Genomic DNA, 22120 nt, shown 5'->3' on the forward strand with positions numbered 1-22120 from the left:
TTAATGGTGAGAACAGAACCACAGAGTTCCTCCGCATTTGGCTCTACCAAGCAGCTCAGGTTTGGGTGCAGACATGCCTGAGAGAGGAGGCTGTTTGTCTCTTTCCATGTGTCTTCCTTTGTCCCTTTGCTGAAGAGTAGCATTTAAGGTTTTGTTCAGGCTTAGGGCCACATGGAAGTTAGAAAGCATGCAAGTTAGAGTGCCATGTACCTCATGCAAGACTCACTCTGTACCCAGCACTGACCATTCCCACTCCTTCACAGCACAGGCTTTTGTAGCAAAGGATCAAATCTCTGCAGTACAGCTACAAACCTAAGAAAACAGGGTCACAAATATAGGCCAATTACCCATGCATCAGAGAACAGGAAATCTTGCAGAACAGCCTTATTCTTTTTCGTTTGTTCATCTCCCAATGTTGTTTGCTTTTGTGGCCTTTGAATTTAGAAAAAAAAAAAAGGATGCATCCTGACTCATGCTGTTGTATAACAAGGTTCTTACTGATTACCAAGGATCTGTTGGTCATGGGAATCAAACTGAAGACTATCCAGTTGCATGGTCTTTTGCAATAAATAGCATCTATACATTTTCTTGTCACTACTGTGCTTTTTCTCAGGTCAACTGCTTTTTTTTTTCCTGCACAGTAAAGCCAAATTCTGCTAATGAATCATTTTATTGTTACTTGGTCCTCTCTGTGCTGCCTCGAGGTGTTGAGAAAGTGAATTGAAACAAATATTCCACAGGTAGGAACAAAAAAGAGATCATCCAGAGCAAGCAAACTTAATCAGTTGGAGTTTATTTTCTCCCTCCTTGATTCCAACAGTACAGGAGTCCAGAAGCTGAACTGTGATAAGCTGAGCACATAGCTAAAGACAGACTGCTTTCTTGAGTATGACTGCCCCTTCCCTCCTGTAGCTTTTGTTCTTAACCTGAGGTTTTAATCTAAAACTGCAGTAGCCTGTTGTTTGCCACAAGCCTGGGGCACACAGTTACTTGAAATTATTATTAGTGATCTGTAGTCATTATTTTAACAAATACAATGTTTCATAGAATTTAATACTCCAGCTCAAAGCTGTGGCAGTGCAGAAAAATCTCATATGGTGGAGAATTTCCAGGGCTTTGGGGAAACCAGAAGTTTTGCCATTCAAGGTATTGCCCACCAGTGCGATGTGCCAAGAGGACAGTCCCTTCTGGCTGGGAAGGGGCAGTGCCTGGCACTGTGCACAAGATTACATCGGGGAGGGGAATTTAACAGTGTGATGTTAAACCTGCCTAAGTGAATAAATTAATGGACGTTGATGTCTCTTACGGCCTTGTGTTAGCCTCCACCTGCAGAAAATCGCACATTCAGATAAAATTACACAAGCACGAATTTGTGTCTAGTCTCAGTAAGGCACAGGAAGGAGGGATGCAGGACGGTAGAGGATCCTCTGCTCTATATTTAGAGCCTGAATGGTCAGTGGTGAGGCAGTGTGGGACCAGTGCCAAACTCCTGGTAGAGCACAGTGAGGCGTGCTTGGGCAGTGTGGTGCAGAGCTTTCCTCACTCTCAGATTTGTACAGTGGTATTAGCAAGAGGTTAGGGTATTCTTCCTTCCCAATTTTTGGATGGCTTGTGAAAAAGTAAAAACTGCTGTTCTCAGAAATGCCCTCTGCATTCATTAGTCCTGAGGCCTATCAGACTGGGAACTCAGCCATGCTAAACACAGCATAGGTAGCCACAAGACAATGGCTTAAAAAGTCCCTTGACTGATTGTTTTAAGCTCCTTCCCTTTGTATATGGTCTGTTTCCTCTTTGGTTTCCTTTCTGAATTTCCTCACCTCCTTTGTTGCCTTTATTCCCTTGTGTCTCTTACTATATCCTTCTCCCTCTGTTGTCCGTGCATTGCCCCTTCTCATCCCATCTCTTCCTCAGCTCCCAGTTGCACTTGGTTTCTGCAGAATGACACCATGAACCTGATGACAGCTGTGCTCCCACCAGCCACCTCTGTTCCCAGCACCAAGATAAAATACTTTTGTTCAAATATGGTCCAAGGAAAGGCCATCTAGCCCTTATGGGACCAACCTGCATCTCTCAAGGTATGTTCACAGGTCTGTCACAGGCTTCACAGGTGACTCTAGCTAAGCTGCTTAATGTTTCTGTGTGCCAGGTCCTCAACCATAAAATGTGAGTGGATGAACCTGCTGCAAGCTGGCAGTTTGTCAGACCATACAGCTCATGAAGTTTGTTACGTCCCTGAGGACCACTAGTGCTGGTGTGGATTTCCTCTCATGCTGGTCCAGTTGCCTTCTTCCTCTCCAACCCAGGACAATGGCCTGTCATTACAACTCAATGACTCTCTGCTGAAGGCGAGATGGTTTGCAGCTGGCCCACTGCTTCAGTCTGGACTAGGTCTGAGGAGACGGCACTGCTATTGCTCAGAAGGAAATGAAACCCACCCTGGTGATGATACTAGCCTTTAGAGCAGAAGAAAGAGAGAGACATCAGGCTCTCAATGGGAATAAAGACAGTTCAACATACTGTATGTGGGTGGAAGGCCTGACTAATACATCTACTGGTCTTCTCAGGGTCCTGGAAGAAAACCCTTGAATTGCCTTCAATTCAAGCAGAAGATTTGGTTTCTTCCAAAGAACACTAAATAGTTCCTGAAGAGTTCAACAGTGGAGGCCTGCACTTCTGGTGGTACATTAAAGCTGTTGTGGTGTGGGAGGAGATGCAGGAACCAGGCAGACTGATAGGTTAAATGTTCAGAAATGGGCACCCCAGAGACATGCTTAGAAGTCCTAGTGCAGGGGCAGTGCTTCAGACTCTAGTCTGAAGTTCAAAGCATTTGAGTAGAATAGGAACAGTAGAGTTCCACCTTGAGAGAGCAGGCTGGCAACTATCCCAGGAAGAAGCTGCTGTCTACAAGAGCTTCAAAGCCTTGCTGTGAGTTGGATGCTAAGGTACTCTAACACAGACTGAAAACCACTCTGGGCCTTGCAGGACAGCAGAAAGAGAGAAGATTAAAGACTTTTAATGTAGGATATTACCATCTCAGATATAGCAAGACAAAGTTGGAGGCAGTGAACAATCTCTGCATTTATGACTACTAAAAGAAACAAGTCTGATTATAGTCTTTTCCAATTATTAGAGTAATGAGATTTCAACTTCATCAAAAATCATCTGAAGCCCTCGCCAAAACAAAGCACCCTTAATACGTGGATTAGAGCAAATTGAACTCTCTCAGAGCTCCTTTCTTCTTTATTCATATTGCAGCTTTTTATTTAATGTATCATCAGAGGGATGCTTTTAAGATTAAAACTTTGTGCTGCCCTCAGTGAGGAAATATCTTCCACCGTAAGACCTCAAAATAACTATTAACTACAGATGATCTGTTGCTTCTAGTCTTTCAGTCTAACATTCTGTCTTGTCTTTTACAGTCTTTCTTGCACTCAGCTGTGACAGAAAAGGAAAATTAGTGTAAACAGAAGTTACTTCAAAGTCATAAGCAAACCTTCAGAGAGAACTGCAAAAACACTGGCTTTTCCCACATACCTTCTGTTGCAGGCTGCAATGGCCTCACACTTACCCTCCATTTTGCTTAATCAGGCAGGACCTAGTTTATGTGCTTGAGGGCTTCTTTTCAGTTGTTAGCATGGCCTTCTTCTCACCCTTTGTGGGCAGGGTGGCACATCTGAGCAGAGGGATAGATTCTGAAGTTCAGCCTTTCCCTTTCCTTCCACCATCTTGCACTGAGAAGTGTCTACCTGAGTACTGAAACTTCACAGCTGGTTCAGATGGTGAGGAACCCGCAAGGAGAAAATTACTATCGCAATACCATACTGTAACAAGAATTTGTTTTTTTGAGTCATTAATCTTGCCATTGGTTCCACTTCTGTAGAGCTTGGGGAACTTCTGATTTCTGTGTAGCTCATGGTTATCAGGCAGTAGCATCTCGGTAACACAGGACATGAGTCTAGTAATTACGGTGTAGCTCCTTTCATAGTTACTCTTCAGTAATACCATTAAGTGAGACATCACAGTGCAAGCTCTTTTGTTGTACTTGTTCGGATTAAATTTTTTAAGTGGCCCCACATTATCACTTCAGGACTTCCAGGAACCTTCTGGCTGATCTCAGCTGGTAGGATTCCAGCCGTTTCTCTGTCACAGTCAAGGCATGGTGTTTATCACATAAAATTACTGGCAAAAATGCAGAAAAAGTCCTGTATTAGTGGAAGCTGCTTGCCTGTTTTAGCACCACTGAAGTATTAAGAGCAAGGATTCTTTGGCAAGGGTACAAGCCAGCCTATGCGAGAGGTAGTGTGGATCAGGCTGGTTGGACACGTCTGGCAACATCTGAAGAGGAACAAACCCCTCTAGTCCTACTGTCTGCACTTGCTGTGGGGAAGGGCAAGACATCCATCTCTTTTTCAGCCACATAGGCTGAGACCTGGAAGTCCTGTTCCTGCTTGTGCTGAGAGTGGTGGTGTCCTGGTTCAGCCAGGACAGAGTCAAGTTTTCCCCAGCAGAGAGAGAGGGGGAAGGGATCTCCAGCCGGGTTATTCATACCATGCTGACATCGGGTCCGGGGGCGGAACCTCTTCCTTGCTCCTTGGTGGGTTCGGGAGGGAATTTGGCTTTCCATAGACCAGCTAGCGGTATTTCTCTGTTTATCGTTTGTCTTGTTCACTGTTATTGCTGTTTATTGTTGTTACCATTGATACTGTTGTTGTTCAGATTGTTCTATCACTCTGTTGTATTAAATTTCTTGTTATTTTAGCTGGGGCCTGTGTCTAACTTCCAGCCTGACCGGCGCGGGTGGGGGAGGGGCAACAGCCATGTGCTCGCTGATCTCGGCAAGAATTAAAACTTGCACAGGTGGTAACAGGGAAGCATGTTTTCCTTCCATCCTCCCAAAAGACAGTAGGTATAGCCTGTGTCACGTAACACCTGTATATGTCAAAATGGAAAAAGGAAAACAAACCCCTGGACACACCCTGGCTGACAGTGGGTTGCTGTGTCAACTTGGATGTGAAGAACACACCCTGTTGTGGAGCTGGGTGATGAAGATATACTGAGAGACCTGTCTTGGCAATGAATGACAGTCCTGATGTCAATGTAATAGAAGCCTCTTTCTGTTGGACAGGCAGAAGGGGGCTCCTGAAGGGTGGGCTGCTCTGTGTGCCAGCTGCAGCAGGGCAATCCAGGCATGACCGGCACAAACAACACACATCGTGTCCTGCCAGGAAGACAGCATTGTTCCTCCAGAACCAGGTCAGGGTGAGGCTTAGAGGATCCTTTCTGGACTTCATGCATCACTGTGGGTTAGTGTGGACAAACCTCACCTGTGTGGGTAAGATCTTCCCTCTTGATTGTGTGTGGGAATGACAGTTCTCACCAAGGAGAACCCTCTTTCCACAAGCAGAGGGAAGGGAGGTAAGCTAGACTTTACTCTATTTAGGATCAAGGTCTGGGCTCTTCTCGCTGGCTTTCACCTCACCCCTGAATGATTCAGTTCTGTTTGCTAAACAAGGGGGAAATTCCTCACTTGGAAAAAAAAAACAAAAACAAAAACAAACAACCCCCCCCCCCAAACAAAAAAACAAACCCAAAGCAAACCAAATCAACAAAGAAAGAGAATGAGGAGATTGCCAATGTTTTGGCAAGCTAAGCCAGCCCTTGGAGACAAAGGCAGGTGCCAGAGCCCAGGAGAAGCTACGGGACCACTGCCTGTGGCAGCCGACGCTTTGACTCAACTGTGTCTTGAAACCTGACTGAAAAGCACCTTTGAAACTATTCACACATTTAGAAGTAGGCAGAGGTCCAAATGCCTTGCTGGTCTGAGGCCTTCCCTGATTCACAAGGGGCTAAAGAGTCAGTGCTGCAACGTTAAATGAAATGTAGTGTTTAGCACCGGGCATGTTGACCCTGTGCCTTCACTTTACACTAATGTTGAGAAGTCAACAGAGAAGATTACACAAACTTCATGTAACCAACATTGCTTTGAGAAAGCGATTGCAGTTTTGGATTCTGCTTTTGTATATTTGATATTAAAAGGTAATCTGCTAAATGGTTGTTGTGATATGTGCCTTGACAGTTAGGGCACTTAGTGCCCCTGGCTCTTGGGACTGAACAGGGAAAAGATATGCTTAAGACAAATGGACAAAAGGTGCAGAAGAGCAGCATCTCTGCCTTGATGACTGCTATTGGGTAGAAGGAAATGACTGGCTGGGCCAGGTCTCATTTCAGCATTTCAGCTAGCAATGGCATTTGGGAGAAAATGAGCTGTGAAATAGGAAAAGGAATATTGTGCATGTGATGTAATGAAAGAACAAGACTGCTAGCCCCAATATTCCCAGCTGAGGAGTGATCCTGACTCCAAACACAGACTGGCGAGGTCACTTGAACATGGACAGAAAGAATGCTTTGAAGGTGAGTGAAAGAAACGTATCTGTCAGATGGTCCTCTCTGTAGGGAGAGACTATGCTGGGGTATGTTAAGATCAGTTCCTCCCTGTCCCTCTTTGTAGGAGGAAGCAGGCAGAGCCAAGACTGCTTTTTGTGAGGCCACAGGGAGCAGCCATGGGGTGTAGGTGAAGATCCTGGTGTGGGCGTCCCTGCTAGCATCTAGGTGGTGATTCCTGGGATAGGCACTAAAGCTTCAGGGTAGTGAGAGCCCACTGTGGGTGAGTGATGGACCAGTGCAAATTTAGATATTTGCCAACCCTGGTCAACAAAGTTGGAGGAAGCTGCAGAGAAGCAGGAAGTGGTTAATATTGGCACACTTTCCCAAATCTCAATGGTGGGGGCAACCAAAACATCCTGGGGAGGAGGGAGTATGGGTAGTTATCAGTTGATGGCTTTCTCAAGTGTGTCCTCACAGACACCCATGCTTTTTCTCTTCAGTAAAGAATGTGTCTATGCTGCACAACACAATCATAGAATAGTTTGGGTTGGAAGGGAGGTTTAAAGGTCATCTAGTCCAACCCCCCCCAGCCCTGTAATGAGCAGGGACAATACCAGGAGTAATGTGCCTTGGTGGGCATCAAAATCAATTTAACTTGGAGCAAGATAAATGGATCCTTTGGGGGCTCTACTGCCTCTGACACCTAAGCTATCTGGCATAGCTTTCCACTGGGTAAGGAAGATATTCTGAGACAGACCTGTTAAAAAGTCTCGGACTTGCTGCAGATGGAGAGATTTCCTTGCCAAAGCTAAGAGCCATAACCAAGTTTCCGGTTTTCCAGCTCTAAGTTCAAATTAGTGCCAGAATGCCTAAATAACTGAATCTGTCCCTCTGTGCTACCGGTGACACCTGGCAGGAGAGTTACACCTGAATATCTGAGCTAACCATCTACTGTTCTTCACTATCCAGCCTGTTGCCTGATAGTATCATTGCTGTAAATTTAGTTGTGCTGCATGGTTCTCCAACATACCTGCCCTACAGTGTTATCAGGTGCATGTCTTAACGTGGGCTAGATTATATTTATGGAGACAAAGACATCATCTCTCAGGAATGGAATGTAAGGACATGCTTGCATTCTCTGTGCAGCACAGAATTAAACAACAGCAGTTGCCAACTTGCTGCTCCTGTGAGGAAATGATCAGTAATGTGCCTCCTGTTACTTTGGTTTCTTTTTTTTTACCACCTCTATAATCAGAGTGGAAAAATCAGTTTTATCAAAGCACTAACCACCAGTCAGTACTGCATGCATGAAGACCTAGAGATCAAATGATAACAGCAGTTGCCCACTCTTAGAAGGGAAGTGAAAGGTGAACTATATCCTGCAATATGAATTCAGAGAGCTGATGTTAGCTGTTCGCAGCAGAACATCCCATGTCAGCAACTGCTTTCCCTGTCATCTGCTTGGCACAGCACCCCAATGTGCATTTACATTTTGTCCTAATCCACATTGGAATTCATGGGTATGCTCAAGTCTCTAAGGGACTGAGGTACCTAGCTTCTGTTGACTGCAAGAGTTAAGTGCCCAAAACTTTTAAAGTTTATTAAAAGCAGAATGATTTAAATATGTGCTTGATTATCTCATTGATCCACATCTGATCATAGAGAGGATCTATGATTAGGACATAACCTCTTTCCTACACCAGTCTGTACAAGTGGCGTCTCAGTGGTGATTGTTTAGGAATGGTAATTCCCTCTGTGCAGAAGACCTGGAATGAAATTTTCCTCCTTGCAGAGAAATCTCTTGTGGGAGTTTTTCTCTGTGTTGCCTCAGGTCATTGGTGTGGTTAGCGGTTACAGCCTGCGCTGTGGTGTACAAGTAAAATGAAGGAGTCATTGTCTCACTAAAGTGGCCAGCCAACCTCTCCAATCTGTCTTTAAAACTGGGAAAATCACAGTCTATGATCTGAAAAGCACATGCTGCATCTTGGTCCACACAGGAGGAATGAAATCTTTTTTGAGCTGTAGCCAGTTAATGCAGGGATTGCATATTGTGCAGACACAATTTCAGATTTAATTCTTTCAGCATTTGTGGTTTTAGGTGGCAGTCAGGATCCCAGATGCCTTAAAAATTCCATAACTAAACAACCAAATGCATCATTAGATATATAAGCACCTTTTAAACTCTATCTTTTAGCTCTTACTTAAGCCATGAAGGCCACTGCTGTGGAAAGAGATGTGATTGGGGCATTCCACAGTGTGGGTCTCTTGTAAAAACAGTCATATAAAGAAAGTACAACTCTAAAAAGAAATCAGGTCAATGAATTCAATATACTCAGGTTGAAATGTCAGTGCTTGGGAGTATAGACTGATGACAGGCTGTGAGAAACTACTTCAGTAGTTATTTCAATGAGACATGAAACAGAGAGTAAGAGACTGAGTGAGCAAGAAAAAAACAAGTTACCACAATGCTATGGCCTGACTACAGCATCAAAACCATAGAAATTGTGTCAGCAACTGCATATTTAACTCTGCTTGTCTCTTTGTCTTGTGTTTGCAGCATTTCTGATATGAAAACTCACTTGTCCTCTGCAGCCTAGTCGTACATTGTTATTTAGTCATACACTGGCAGGCAATTCAGCAGAACTTTCTTGCAGGGGACTATTTACTTCGGAAGACTGCAGTTATTTGGAAATATTTTGCAATATTTTGTCTTCTTTGTAGTGATATATTTCACTAAAAAAATCAGATCCACTTTAGCAAGAATCTGCTTTTAAGTCTTTCAGTGTAGCTGCTATGTTAAGCTTGGTCTTATAATGTGTCATTGTAATTGTTGCAGAAACATGGGCTCTGGTTTCATGGATTTGTTGTCCCAGATGGGATGAAAGAATGTTGTAATAGTTGTTTCTAATATGTAAATCTCCGCTTGGCAGGGGAGACACAGGAATGAAGCCACTTTCCCCCTCCATGACCTCAGAAAGGACACTTACAGTGAAAGCATTCTTTTCCCACTGAGGAAAACGTCTGGGTGATGCACAGCTGTATGCAAAGCGTTGCACAGGTGGTGGAGAATAATTGACTGGGACTCGTTATAATTTCTTCCTTGGGATTTCAGGAACAAACATATATTTTCTAGTCTGTATAATATTTTCTTGTGGGCAGAGAAGGTAGATAAACAAGATTACGAGCTCCTGGCATCTTCATTCGATTGCCCTTTGGCAATACGAAGATTGTATCATTCTGTTCATCACTGTACATGTTCATTACTTGTGGCATAACCAGAAATGGTTCTTAAACCTCTTTAAGATAAGCAGCTGGAGGGCAATATTAAGAAAGAGACCAAATACAACATAATTCAGGTAAAATTTCTTAAATTAAGCTGATAGGAGATTGTCTGCTCAAGTTGTTTCTTAATGGAAAAAAAAAAGCATGATTTCAATAAACAGATACTTCCTTCAGAATTACTTTAGCTATACCAAAAACATTTTGATCAAAAATTGAAATGTGTTAATGCTTCTCTTATGGGAGTTGTTCTTATGAATACCAATCCTTTTCTTGTCTAGGCTTCTGTGAGACTTTGGACCACGGAAAAATGTTACTTATTGCCTACTTTATCCAAAGCTAGGAAACATAGTCTGATTGGTAAGCTCAGGCTACAAAAGAGAATAGAAGCATAAACAATTGTATAGTAACTCACCTGTGCATCTTGGTGCTTTTTCTAAATTGACATTTTTGCTATTCAAACTTCCATAAAAAATCTGACATTTTTTTGTTCAAAACTTTTGCTTCATCAACATTGACTCCAAAAAAATATTTTTTTTTTTTTTTAACCAGCTTTTCTGAAGCCAGTGATTATCAATGGGAGGATACACTTACTGCTCTTTATGCTTCTTTCTGGAAGCCAGGCAGGCTAGGAGTTAGTCTGGTTCTAAGAAGTGATGCTGCAGTGAAGCAGAGGAGTGCTCTGAGTATGACTGTGCTCCTCCTTCAGAAATTCCATGTTTAGTCTGAGAAGAAATCACCTCTGAATCGTTACTGTTTTCACATGACCAGCAAACTGTTTCCCATCTTCTTTTTTTTAGTCTCCCTCCATTTTTGAATAAAATAGCAACCACATTAGTGAAATAAAACTGGTGGATTGTGAGTTTTTACAAATGCAGTCATATGTCCTGGACTAGGGGTGGGAGCTAAACACTGATTATGCAGTCCCTCTCCTTCCCAAGTGCTCTGTTTACAACCCTTACCCATTTAATCTCCTGAGCCCTATTTGATCCTGTGGCAAAAACCCTGTGGAAGGCCTTAAGCGGGCTCTGTCTTCTCTAACTGGTTTGACAGAGGTGGTCAAGTAATTAAAACATTGATGGATACCAGTCAATGAGGGATGGATGTCAGTGGTGGGATCATGTTATTTCAGTCCTTGACACCTCATAATGAGTGAGGAGGGTTGTGTCTGAACAAGGAGGCAGACAGAATCAGGTGGGAGTGAGGCTGAAAATGTGAACACAAAAGGGGAAGCAAGTCAAAGGTGCTACAAAATGTAATGCTGGAAAGAAATTAAGATGACAACAAGAGATAGAAATAAGAAAATTGTAGAAAAGATGAATAAAGAAAGAGGAAGAAATAGGGAGAACAAAAAGCTAAATACAGAAATACCAAAACCAGAAAAAGCATGTTTGACAGGGAGTGAAAAGCCAGATGTAAACAAAAGAAGGAAAGTTTGAAAGAATTAATAAGAAAATATATATTAACAACATAGGATGGTAATGTTAAAAACAATTAAATTGGTAATATAAACAACCTGAATGTAAATATTTCGTTTACATTTTGTAGTCTGAAAGAATGATGGAGAGACCAGAACCTCAGCCGATGGCTAGATTTTTGAATCAGATCAGACTGATCTAAATTTATCTGAATGAACATTAAAGCATGATGGAACAGTGTGTGGGGTGAATGCTGTCTTTCTTTTAGAATTAAGAAACCCCAACATTCTGAGTCATTCCAGAAGAAACGTGGGGATTCTGGAATAACTCAGACAGTGGTTTTGTTTTCCTTATATTTCAGTATTTTCTTTCCTTAATTAGTGGTGGCAGAAAACTAACATGTGGTGAGATTTGAGAAACCACAATAACCATATTAGCTAAACGAGAGTGGATTTCCTTTCAGAGCTCTAACATATGAACAAAAACTAACTACATGTGGGGGCTTCATTTACATAACGTGTGGATTTTCAAATAGTTGTGCTAAAAGGAAAAAAAACCTTTCCACTTGGCACAGTGTGAAGGTGAAGCACAAACTGTCTGCAAGGAAGTCTGTCTGAGCTTTGTAACTGGGTCAAAAGAAAACTTTCTGAGAAGGTAAGTTGGACTATCTACCTTGTATTAGCTTTGGCATTCACCTACATGGTGAGTTCTTCACCTTCTGAAAGATTGTTATTCATGCTGAATATTGAATATATTGCAGACTAAAAGCACAAGATACATTTAAATTAGAAAACACCTATTAGAATACCAAACAAGATGAACAGTAGTTTGTATAATGGATAAGCTAAAATTCTGATTTATCTTTTAATTAACCATTAAAATTCTGATTTATCTTTTAATTAACCATTAAAATTCTGATTTATCTTTTAATACCTCTCATTCCATGAAACAGTGTTGATAATATCCAGCTGCTTCATGGGCTAATCTGTTAGTACCTCAACAGTATGCTGTTGTCTGAGATAGATGCTGGAAGCTGTTACTAGCAGCAGAAGTGCTTGTTTGAATGTGGACTACAATCTTCATGGAATTGGTTGGTGGCTTGAAATCACATCCATTTTTGTAATACAGAGGGAATTTCTACTATTACTCATTATTTGCAGTTAACATGACTGCCATGTGCTAGGTTTGTCTTTATGTAATGCAGCTTACTTTGCAAGACACAGATCCGTCTCTTCAGTCCCAGAGTTATGAGAAAGAAGCACTTAAAAGGCCCACAGTGAAATATTGGCATTCTTTTATTGACATAGAATGTGCATCTACTCTGAATTTGCTGTTTTTTCAGGATTTGAGCCCATGTTTCAAAATGTCAGACACTGTGAGCAGGAATCAGTGGCTTGCTTCAGACAGCATTTAGACAGAAAGTGAGTTCTCTGTAAACAGGATCTAGGCTACTATATATAGTTATGTTATTACAAAAAATATATGCACCTCAGCTTATCAAGAGCAAATGCACCATTCCTTGCAGCACTTGAGGGACAGGAGATTTAAAAATTAAACTTGTATTTTCTTTCCAAGAAATTTCAGAAAATGCCTTAGGAGCCTCATCTGAAGCCCAAATCATGTTAATGAGATGATTTCCGTTACTACATTTTGACATGCAAATAACAGCAAATTAGGAAAACAATACAAAACTGTAGTTTAAAAAAAGTAAAAGCCCCTCTTAGCAAAGGTCAAAAGGGTGGCCTGAAAACTTGTCAGGTTTTAATGATGGAAATTGTTACGAATTATGAAATAAATAATGCAGTGAAGAGTAATTCACTATTGTGATTAAGGATGTCTTGAAAGATTCACAAGATCTGGGCACCTTGCCAATCATCTTAAAGTAGAAAACCAAAACACAGTGCAGCTGTTTAACACCTTCACCACATCACGGCTCATGCACCCTCCCCTCTGTGCTGTCCTCTCACACTGACCAACAGCTCAGCTCTCCTTGCTCATCTTCATAGGCTAATTAAATCATAGGTGTCCTTCAGCAACTGCTTCAAGTCACTAAGTCTGCACTGCTTCAGACAGTTAAAATACACTGCTGAGCATGGTGACTGCTAAGAATGGAAAAACTCTCCCACAGATCAAAGGTCCATCCAGTGCCATGTCCTACTTCTGAAGATGGCCAGATTCAGACATCTGGGAGGAGAAAATCTGCCTTATGCCTTGTTTTTTATATACTCGCAGCTTTCAGGAATCTGTCTTTTGATCATTACTACACCCTGGTGCTGCTAGTTTAGTTTGTTTTATCAATAGCAATTAAAAATTGAGATAATCGTAGTCATTTGCTAGGATTGTTCCTCTTGGTTTTCTATCTTTATGTCTTCTGCTCTGCACTGAAACTCGCACATCATCTTTCCTCCATGTAACTGGACTTTAACAAACCATATTTCAAATGCTCAAATACTTTATGGATTTAATCATAACCTTCCCCAGATCTGTGATGATCGGGAACAGTTTAGTTCAAACAGCCATAAGGAGGCCAAATTAATATTATAGCGAGCCCACTGAAGTTATTTGAGTCACATTCCAGATATATTTCACACTTTTGCTTTGTGTGCATTAAACAGTGAAGATTGCTTTTCAGCAGTAACAATCAAAACATGCATGCACTATGTCCACATATGCACACACATATAGGAAAAAAAGAGACTCATTTCAGGGTTTTTAAGTATCTTTCTGTTGTTCTATGCAAATATGTTGGGATTTTGTCATAGCTGAAGTCAAGGTCTCAGATCTTATAAAAATCAGCCATCAAGAAAACGAAATGCGCCTGCTTAAATGATTATGAACCATTACAACATGATGCTTTAAATCTACCAAGCCACATTTTGACACTACACAACAGTTTTACTTCATTCACTTGGTATGGTTAGTGGAAAGCAGCACCATACTTAAACTGCTAGGGAGACTTCGCTATTGTGATATGCTCAGTTTTGAAAAAAAAACAAGCCTGACATCTGTCATCCTGCCTTTCTTTAGGTCCAGTGCTCTATTAATTTAATCATATCTTACAAGGCTGCCTGCACTAATGCCATCTGGTGTCTCTAATGAGATCATGAGCTGCAACTAAATGCTCACACACACGATTTCTGAAATAAGAAGTTTGAGGGGTGTTTTTACTAGTTTTTGTTTTTCCTGCTAATTCAAACATCTAAGTTGTCATCAGAAACTGAGGTCTGAAAAAGAAATTATTCTAGCTTTTAAAATTCAGGAATCATAAAATAAAATATTTCCATGTCTATCTCCTACTAGCTTTAATGACAGACCTGAACGGCACGCACACAAACAGCAAATGTTTGTGCCAAACAGGCAAATAAAATTGCATTTTCCTTCTTTACCTGGGCAATTACATATTTTGTGTTAGCTGTTCAGGCAAAACATTTGGATAATGTGCACCTTGAGATATACCATATTATTTTTTCTTCAGAAAACAGCTATTACTCAATTCTGTAATTAACACTTGTCTCAGTTTTGCAGTTCTACTGTGAGTGACCTTCTCGATTTAAATGATTAATAATTAAACTGCTCATCTGCCTGACATTAAGTTCACCCTTTGCAAAAATAGGCCATCATTCAGGAGGTGTTTTGAGCATTTTTTATTATTCTAATTTTAAAAATAATATCGTTACATAGGTAGCATAATTAGTAAATTACTTGCTTCCAGTTTGCATATTTCCAACACAAATAAGGTTAAATATCTTCCTTTACGTAAAAAAAAAAAAAAAAAAGCAGGTTATTGTTATTGCTTGTCAGGAGGAAGTGGTGATTATTTCAATTTAACTCTGTACCTTTAACTAATGCTGTTATTTCTTGTTGAAAGTGTACTGCTGTTGAGGCTGATGGTAAATGTGCTTGAGGCAGCCACAAAAGAATGTTACAGAATCACACATCCTCTTTCTCCTGATCCTCAGACAATTTTCAGATCTGGTAAGTACTAAAATAAAATAGGAATCTGTAATGTATGTATGTATGGGTGATGAATGTATTAAACCAAACATATAAGTAGGAATGTGATTACAATGGTGGGCAATGCTTAAAAAATACTTATTGATTCCCTCCAAGTACTGAGAATTTTTTTCCTTATAGAAATCTCTTTTTCCTGAGATGTTTCTTTATCCATTGTCTGTTGCTTGTATAATTCAAATAATGTATTCATATTTAAGATGGTAGTTCAGACTTACTTTTAAATACTCACATATTGCTTTCATGGTTAAAAGACATAGGGTAATGTGGATAAAGTGGAAAAATAGTAAGTTAAAAAATGCAAAACTTATATATTTAACATTCAGAACATGTTTGTGTGCACATGCATAGACATGTGCCCATATGTAGTATATAAACAATGTCAGAAAACACACACACACTCCCTTGTATATAGGGAAATTCATTGTTTATAATTACCCAACACATTAATGCTAAATAAAGCCATAAATATGCAGATTATAAATTATAAAGGAGCCTATTGAAAGACTATTAGAAAGATTTAAATTGAAAACAAATTTGTGTTTATAGGAGTCCTGATTCAATTTCCTTTGCAGCTAGTGCATCTTCCTAATAACTTCAGTGAATGCTGTTTTAAAATCAGAAAAGGAAATCAGCTCAAGAGATTTAAATCAGGTTCTAAATTTGATCTCTGCAAATCTAGTTTCAGTTTGAGTCCTTCTCTCCTACTCTTGTACCAACCATCCTCAATAAGCTTTTGCTGGACAGTGCAAGTCCTTTTCTGAATAAATGTGTGACTGGTGGTGCCTTTGTGAATTCTTGTAGCATCAGGGAAAACACACAGCTCTCCCACAATGGGTAGCTGTTGTTCCCTACATACTTTCTGTTAGGCTCTTCTGAGGAATAGAGAGCCCTTCTTCAGTGCCAATCTGAAGAGATCTCCTTTCTTAGCCCTCCTTACAGGCTGTAGGAAACACTCGTGCTCCCTTTCTTCTAAATGCCTTCACCCTCTCTTCTTCCTTCCATGTGTTATACTAGTGTTTAGGAATGGCTTTAGCTAAGTGGAATGAAGAGTGACTGGTTTATAGGGAATATATGCTCTCAGGCTCTCTTTGTGTATTTTAACCATGAAATATGTATCCTAGAAAGATATAAAAATGACAGATACTTAGAAAGATATTTTCCCTGCAACAATAAGAGTTTCTAAAACAATAACCTAGACAGGTACCACTTTAGTGATGTCTAATTGAAGAGTTACTGTAGTTGCTGACAAGTGCAAAGTGTAACAGAAACACCAAGGGCATAGGTGTCTGTCTGGCTGGGGTCAAGGGTGGGTAAAGTAGAAATGGAGACTAGAGTCTCTCAAAGATGGGTGAGGGGAACACAGACCCAGGTGACCTCTACAACCTACCTGCCTGCCTTTTACACCTCTGCACATCTGAGAGAAACTAAATTGTTTAAAGCTTGTTTCAGAAGGTGTTCAAGTATTTTCAGTCTGCTTGTTCAAGTATTTTCATACTTGTTCAATAGTCTTCTAAAAATCAGCTTTGAAAAGCCAGCAGAGGAAGCTGAAGAAGTGGTTAAAGATTTATTTAAAGAACAGGAAAGACAGAGAAGATGTGATGCTTAAGCAGCATCATGTAGTATGAGTCTTTACCCATCTGCAGCCCTCTGTCATGAGCCAGCCTCTCCACATGAGTCATAGAGAGTCTCATCCTCATTATGCTTTTGGAGAGTGTTCAGTCCTTTCCTTCCCCAAACTCCCAGTTATATCTGCACTGTATCTGCCCTACTTTTACAGATTATCTGTGTGTCTATCTTGTTCAAAATTCAGGTAATTCCCAAACAGGAAGGATTTGTTTATCTAGACTTATAGTTGACCCATACACACTGCCTATTTAGCAGCACAACTAACAAAAAGCGGAGAAACTCTAGATGAAACTGCCATTCACAGCATTAGCAAATATGGAATCTCATGTTGTCCAGTCCCTGCAATTACTGAATTGCTGGTATGTGCCATTCTCACAGAGCAGCTAGTAGAAAGAAGATGATGACTGAACCCATGCAGAGAAATGCTGAGGAACTGCATCTCCTGCCTGTGGGTTCCTGTGTATGGTTAAACAAGTCATTTAAGCCTAGCTTTATGCATGTGGCCACGAATGGCATGTTCCCCATTTCCATAGTAACATATAACAGTTTGGGTTGGAAGGGACCTTAAAGATCATCTAGTTCCAACCCCCTTGCCATGGGCAGGGACACCTTCCACCAGACCAGGTTGCTCAAAGCCCCGTCCAGCCTGGCCTGAACACTGCCAGGGAGGGGGCAGCCACAACTGCTCTGGGCAACCTGTTCCCATGTCTCACCAATCTCACAGTAAATAATGTCTTCCTTATATCTAATCTAAATCTGCCCTCTTTCAGTTTAAAACCATTACCCCTTGTCCTATCACTACACTCCCTGATGAAGAGTCCCTCCCCACCTTTCCTGTAGCCCCCTTTAAGTACTGGGAGGCCGCTATAAGGTCTCCCTGGAGCCTTCTCTTCTCCAGGCTGAACAACCCCAACTCTCAGCCTGTCCTCATAAGGGAGGTGCTCCAGCCCCCCTGATCATCTTCATGGCCTTCTCTGGACTCACTTGAGCAGGTCCATGTACTTCATATATTGGGGGCCTCAGAGCTGAGCTCAGTACTCCAGGTGGGATCTCATGAGAGCAGGGACTTTAGTCTCTGGTATGATTTGCAGAAGTCTGAGCCTGGCTACAACCAGAGTCAATGGATTTAATCCTTTACATAACTGAAGTCCTTCATAACGCTAAGCACGCTTAAAAGCAATGTTGGGGGGGGGAGGTGTCTCAAACTGAACATCGCAAGTGGATACTGGTAATAATACCTCCTTGCCATGGAGTGTTGTGCAAATTAATTAATTACCATTTGTAAAATGCAGTGATAAAGAAATTATTTTCATAGAGTGCAGTCTATAACTCAAAGATCTGCACACTGAACAAAGACAAAACAACACTAGTGCTCAGCCTGTTCATAGGTAGTGTACTATCCTTTACACTATAAGAAGCAACTATTCTGGCACTCAGTTTATCTCACTAGTGCAACAAAAAGGGACACGTAATGTGATGTTAAAAATGCTGAGACACTCTGATAAAACAGGAAAATAAAAAAAAAAAAGATGAAGTGCTACTGTTAAGGAGTATACTGAGGTAGTGCTGTTTATTTGTTCCATTATTTCCCTTAAAATTGCCATTGCCCTACAGTATTTCTGTAAGTAAGACTTAATCTAATCTAATCTAATTTCTTGTGGTTCAAAATCAATGTGAATTAAGAGTCACATATTCTCATATAACAAGTATTAACTCTATGAATAAACATTCCATATGTAAAACTGTGTTCTTAATGATACTGATACAAACTATCCATTTCTCAGAACGGCACATTGTGCTGCAGAGATGTGTGATTTGTTGAGATGCTCCTGTGTATTGTTGACATAGTTGAAGTGATGAGATTCTTCTTTGAATAAATGTTTTATTTCCAATTGTGCTTTTCTACTTGTTCACATTTCTTGTGCTGGTTTCCCAATCCAATAAACTTTATTTTCTTTTCAGAAATCCTTGGGAAAGTATATTGAAGTTCTTCTCAACATATTTTTTTTCTGAGCAGTGTACTGCCAAAATGAATTTTGTAAGTACTTAATTGATAAACCATATTAGTATATCAATAAAGCAATGACTCTGGACATCCCAGCTCTTCAAGGCTGCTAGTCCAAATGCCCTAATCTCAGGAGTGTTTAGCTGAAGAGACTTTTCTGACATCAGAGTTCACTGTCAAAGCACACTGTTTATTTGGTTTGCACTCTTTTAAGTAACTACAAGTTTGGTGTTTGTGGTGCGGGTAACTGTATCAGGCTAGCCATCCTGGGTTGCCTGTCTAGCAGAGTGGAGAGAAGAAATAATTTTTTGACTTGATTTAGTCAAGCTATATTTGTATGAAACTTACAACATGCTAGGAAGGCCTCTTTCCTTCCCTTGATGGTAAAGGAAGTCTAGAACCCTACTTCAAACTCAGACTTTTACACTACAGAGATTTTTATGATGGCAGACTAATCCTTTCTGCACAGTGTATTTAAAGATGAAAACCTAAGGATGGAAAGGCCATCCAAAACTACTATCTCCATGTTCATATTTTAATTAAGATTTTATTAAATTTTCTAGTTAGTTCTTAAAAGTTTCCTCTGCAGTGTTAAATGCATTTGTAATTGGTGTGTGTGGTTGGTGGAAACAATGCAAAACATATAATGTTGGAGGAAACAATAGTGATGTGGACTGTCTTGAGATGAGTTTGATATAGTCTGGAAGCTGAGACATGGGAAGGACTGAAGTATTACTGTTATCATAAGGGAAATGTCACTTTCATTTCAAATCAGCAAGCCATATGATACTTGTATACTAATTTACACAAGATTTTCAAAGTACCTTGTACTTGTATGACTGTGTTATCAATCATCTTTCTACCATAAAGAAATTAGATATTAATACCTATGTGTTAACTGATGATCTTCTTTTTTACAGACAGACCCTTGTACCACGGATTATCCATATTATTCTGACTATGCTTCTCTAATAACACAACCTTGTTCTAAGCTGGAAGTCAGAAACTTCACAAAAGCATTTCTGCCAGTTGTGTATTCATTGATTTGTATCATTGGCCTAGTTGGTAACATCTTTGTAGTGATGACCTTTGCTTTATATGAAAGAACCAAGTCCATGACGGATGTGTACCTCTTCAACATGGCCATAGCAGACATACTGTTTGTTCTCACTCTCCCACTGTGGGCAGTGAATTATGCTGCTGATGAATGGATTTTCGGTGATTTCATTTGCAAAATGACCAGAGGTATCTATGCGATCAACTTCAGCTGTGGCATGCTGCTTTTGGCCTTTATCAGCGTGGACCGGTACATTGCTATCGTACAGGCAACAAAGTCATTTAAACTCAGGGCAAGGACGCTCGCATATAGTAAACTAATTTGTTTGGTCGTGTGGGTATCATCAATTTTAATCTCTAGTTCCTCTTTTCTATACAGTGAAAGTTACAGTTTCTCTACCAATGAAACCAAAGAGATTTGTGACCACAGATTTGACAGAATGTCTGAAAGCACAATGCTGAAATCACTGCTGCTATGTCTACAAGTTGGATTTGGATTTTTTATACCTTTTGTATTCATGATTTTTTGCTATACATTCATTGTCAAATCCTTACAACAAGCTCAGAATTCCAAAAGAAACAAAGCAATCCGTGTGATCGTATTAATTGTAGTTGTTTTCCTAGTTTGCCAGGTACCTTATAACATTGTTCTTCTTGTGATAGCTGTAAATATGGGCAAGATAGACAAATCTTGTGACAATGACAAGATAATGGCCTATGCAAAATACACCACTGAAGCCATAGCGTTTTTACACTGTTGCATGAACCCTGTGCTCTATGCATTTATTGGAGTGAAGTTCAGAAGTTATTTTGTGAAAATAATGAAGGACCTATGGTGCATGAGATACAAGAAACACAATAAACGTAGTTCAAGGACAAACTCTGATATTTATCATTCAAGACAGACTAGTGAAATTCTGACTGACAATGGATCTTCTTTTACTATATAATACAATTTGAACAACATTATTACTGAGGGACTCTTCTCACCGAGCAACCCAAATCAGTCACTGTGACTGACAGCAAGTCATCTGGACTTCTCTGCACCTCTAAGGGAGCTCCCATGATCTACAACTCCCTTCAGGAAAATAATTAAGATAAAAGAATAACGCTGTCCTGTGGAAAATTGAAATCTTATTCACCTCGCTTAACATTCATGCTATTCTAAAGTGTGATCTCTCAGAATTATCAGGAAAGTGAAGTTTACAGAGGAATCCTCCTTGTTTTCTAAGGAAAACTTGCATCTCATCTGTTGTATATCACTGAAATATCCCCAAAGCACTAAGTAAATGAATCAGGTTATGTCCAGGCTCATTCTACTTACATTTATGATGTGTCTGTTAATTACTTCTATCTGGAAATCCTATATAAGTGTAGGTCTCCACTGTTCCTTTGTTGCAGACAGGTCAGGATGTGACAATACTAATCTAAAGAGATGGCATTTTGATCAAAGCAAAGCAAGGAAAGCAAACAGAAATAAAGAAACAGGCTCAAGGTTGCTGACATTGCTGGCCTTAGGTCTTTTAAATCTTTGCCCAGTTCTACACTCCACCTGCTCATCAGGAGTTGCTTACACCAAGGCAGAGGCAACAGTAAACATGTCTACTAAAGAGAATATTAGAAAAAAATAAAATTATTCATTAAAGATAATACTGAAATATCCACAGAAAAGTTTTCTGACACCTCCTGAGATTATCTTCTGAACAGAGAACGGAGCTTTGCTTGAGAGATTCTTGTCTTCATTTGACACAGGATTCAGGTGCTAGAATCCATCAAAGCTGACAATCTGGTGAATATCTCTTTGTGAAAGGTTTTTTCTTTCTAGCTGAAAGTCACACTCTACTTTTTAAAAGGTGACAAGCTGTACAGAACTGCAATTTTTTCAACACTTTTTGCTGGAACTTGATCAGTGACAAAACATGATACTACCATTAGCAGTTTCCTTAGGAATGGATTTAACAGCACAAATATACCTATATAAAGTTTACTTTATTAGCTTCAGAAAGTATTAAAGACTAGATCTAAAAATAAGACCAGAATCTGACTTAATTCAGCCAGTATTTTTACTGAGTCAGCATTTAACTCACTATGAGTATAGGAATATTTGTAATAAATGCAATTAGTTTTACCCAGCCACAACTTTTCAGCTGATTCTCAGTGGATCTTCTGCTGTTTGAGTGAGCTTCACCACACTGTAGCAGTCACGATGGAATGGAGAGGTAGAGAGGAGGCAGAGCTGGAGGGCAGAGGGGCAGGATGGAGCAGAGAAGCACCAGCAACCTGCTGAAGTACCTAAAAGTCCTCTGCAGTTCTGTTGCAATGGCAGCATAAACCATGA

The 22120-nt window shown here is 40.3% G+C and overlaps 1 protein-coding gene across 1 annotated transcript; it reads left to right on the forward strand.

Annotated features, from left to right (window-relative positions):
* Positions 1-14995: 14995 nt before the first annotated feature.
* Positions 14996-20818, forward strand: LOC113478369 (C-C chemokine receptor type 6-like). The gene is made up of 3 exons (XM_026845527.1): positions 14996-15056; positions 18684-18759; positions 19647-20818. Exons 2-3 carry the CDS (start codon positions 18751-18753, stop codon positions 20730-20732), a joined length of 1095 nt encoding a protein of 364 aa, XP_026701328.1. The 5' UTR covers positions 14996-15056; positions 18684-18750; the 3' UTR covers positions 20733-20818.
* The last annotated feature ends 1302 nt before the right edge of the window (positions 20819-22120 follow it).

Source organism: Athene cunicularia (assembly GCF_003259725.1).
Source record: "Athene cunicularia isolate RWA chromosome 3 unlocalized genomic scaffold, athCun1 chr3_part1, whole genome shotgun sequence".
Taxonomy (NCBI): domain Eukaryota; kingdom Metazoa; phylum Chordata; class Aves; order Strigiformes; family Strigidae; genus Athene; species Athene cunicularia.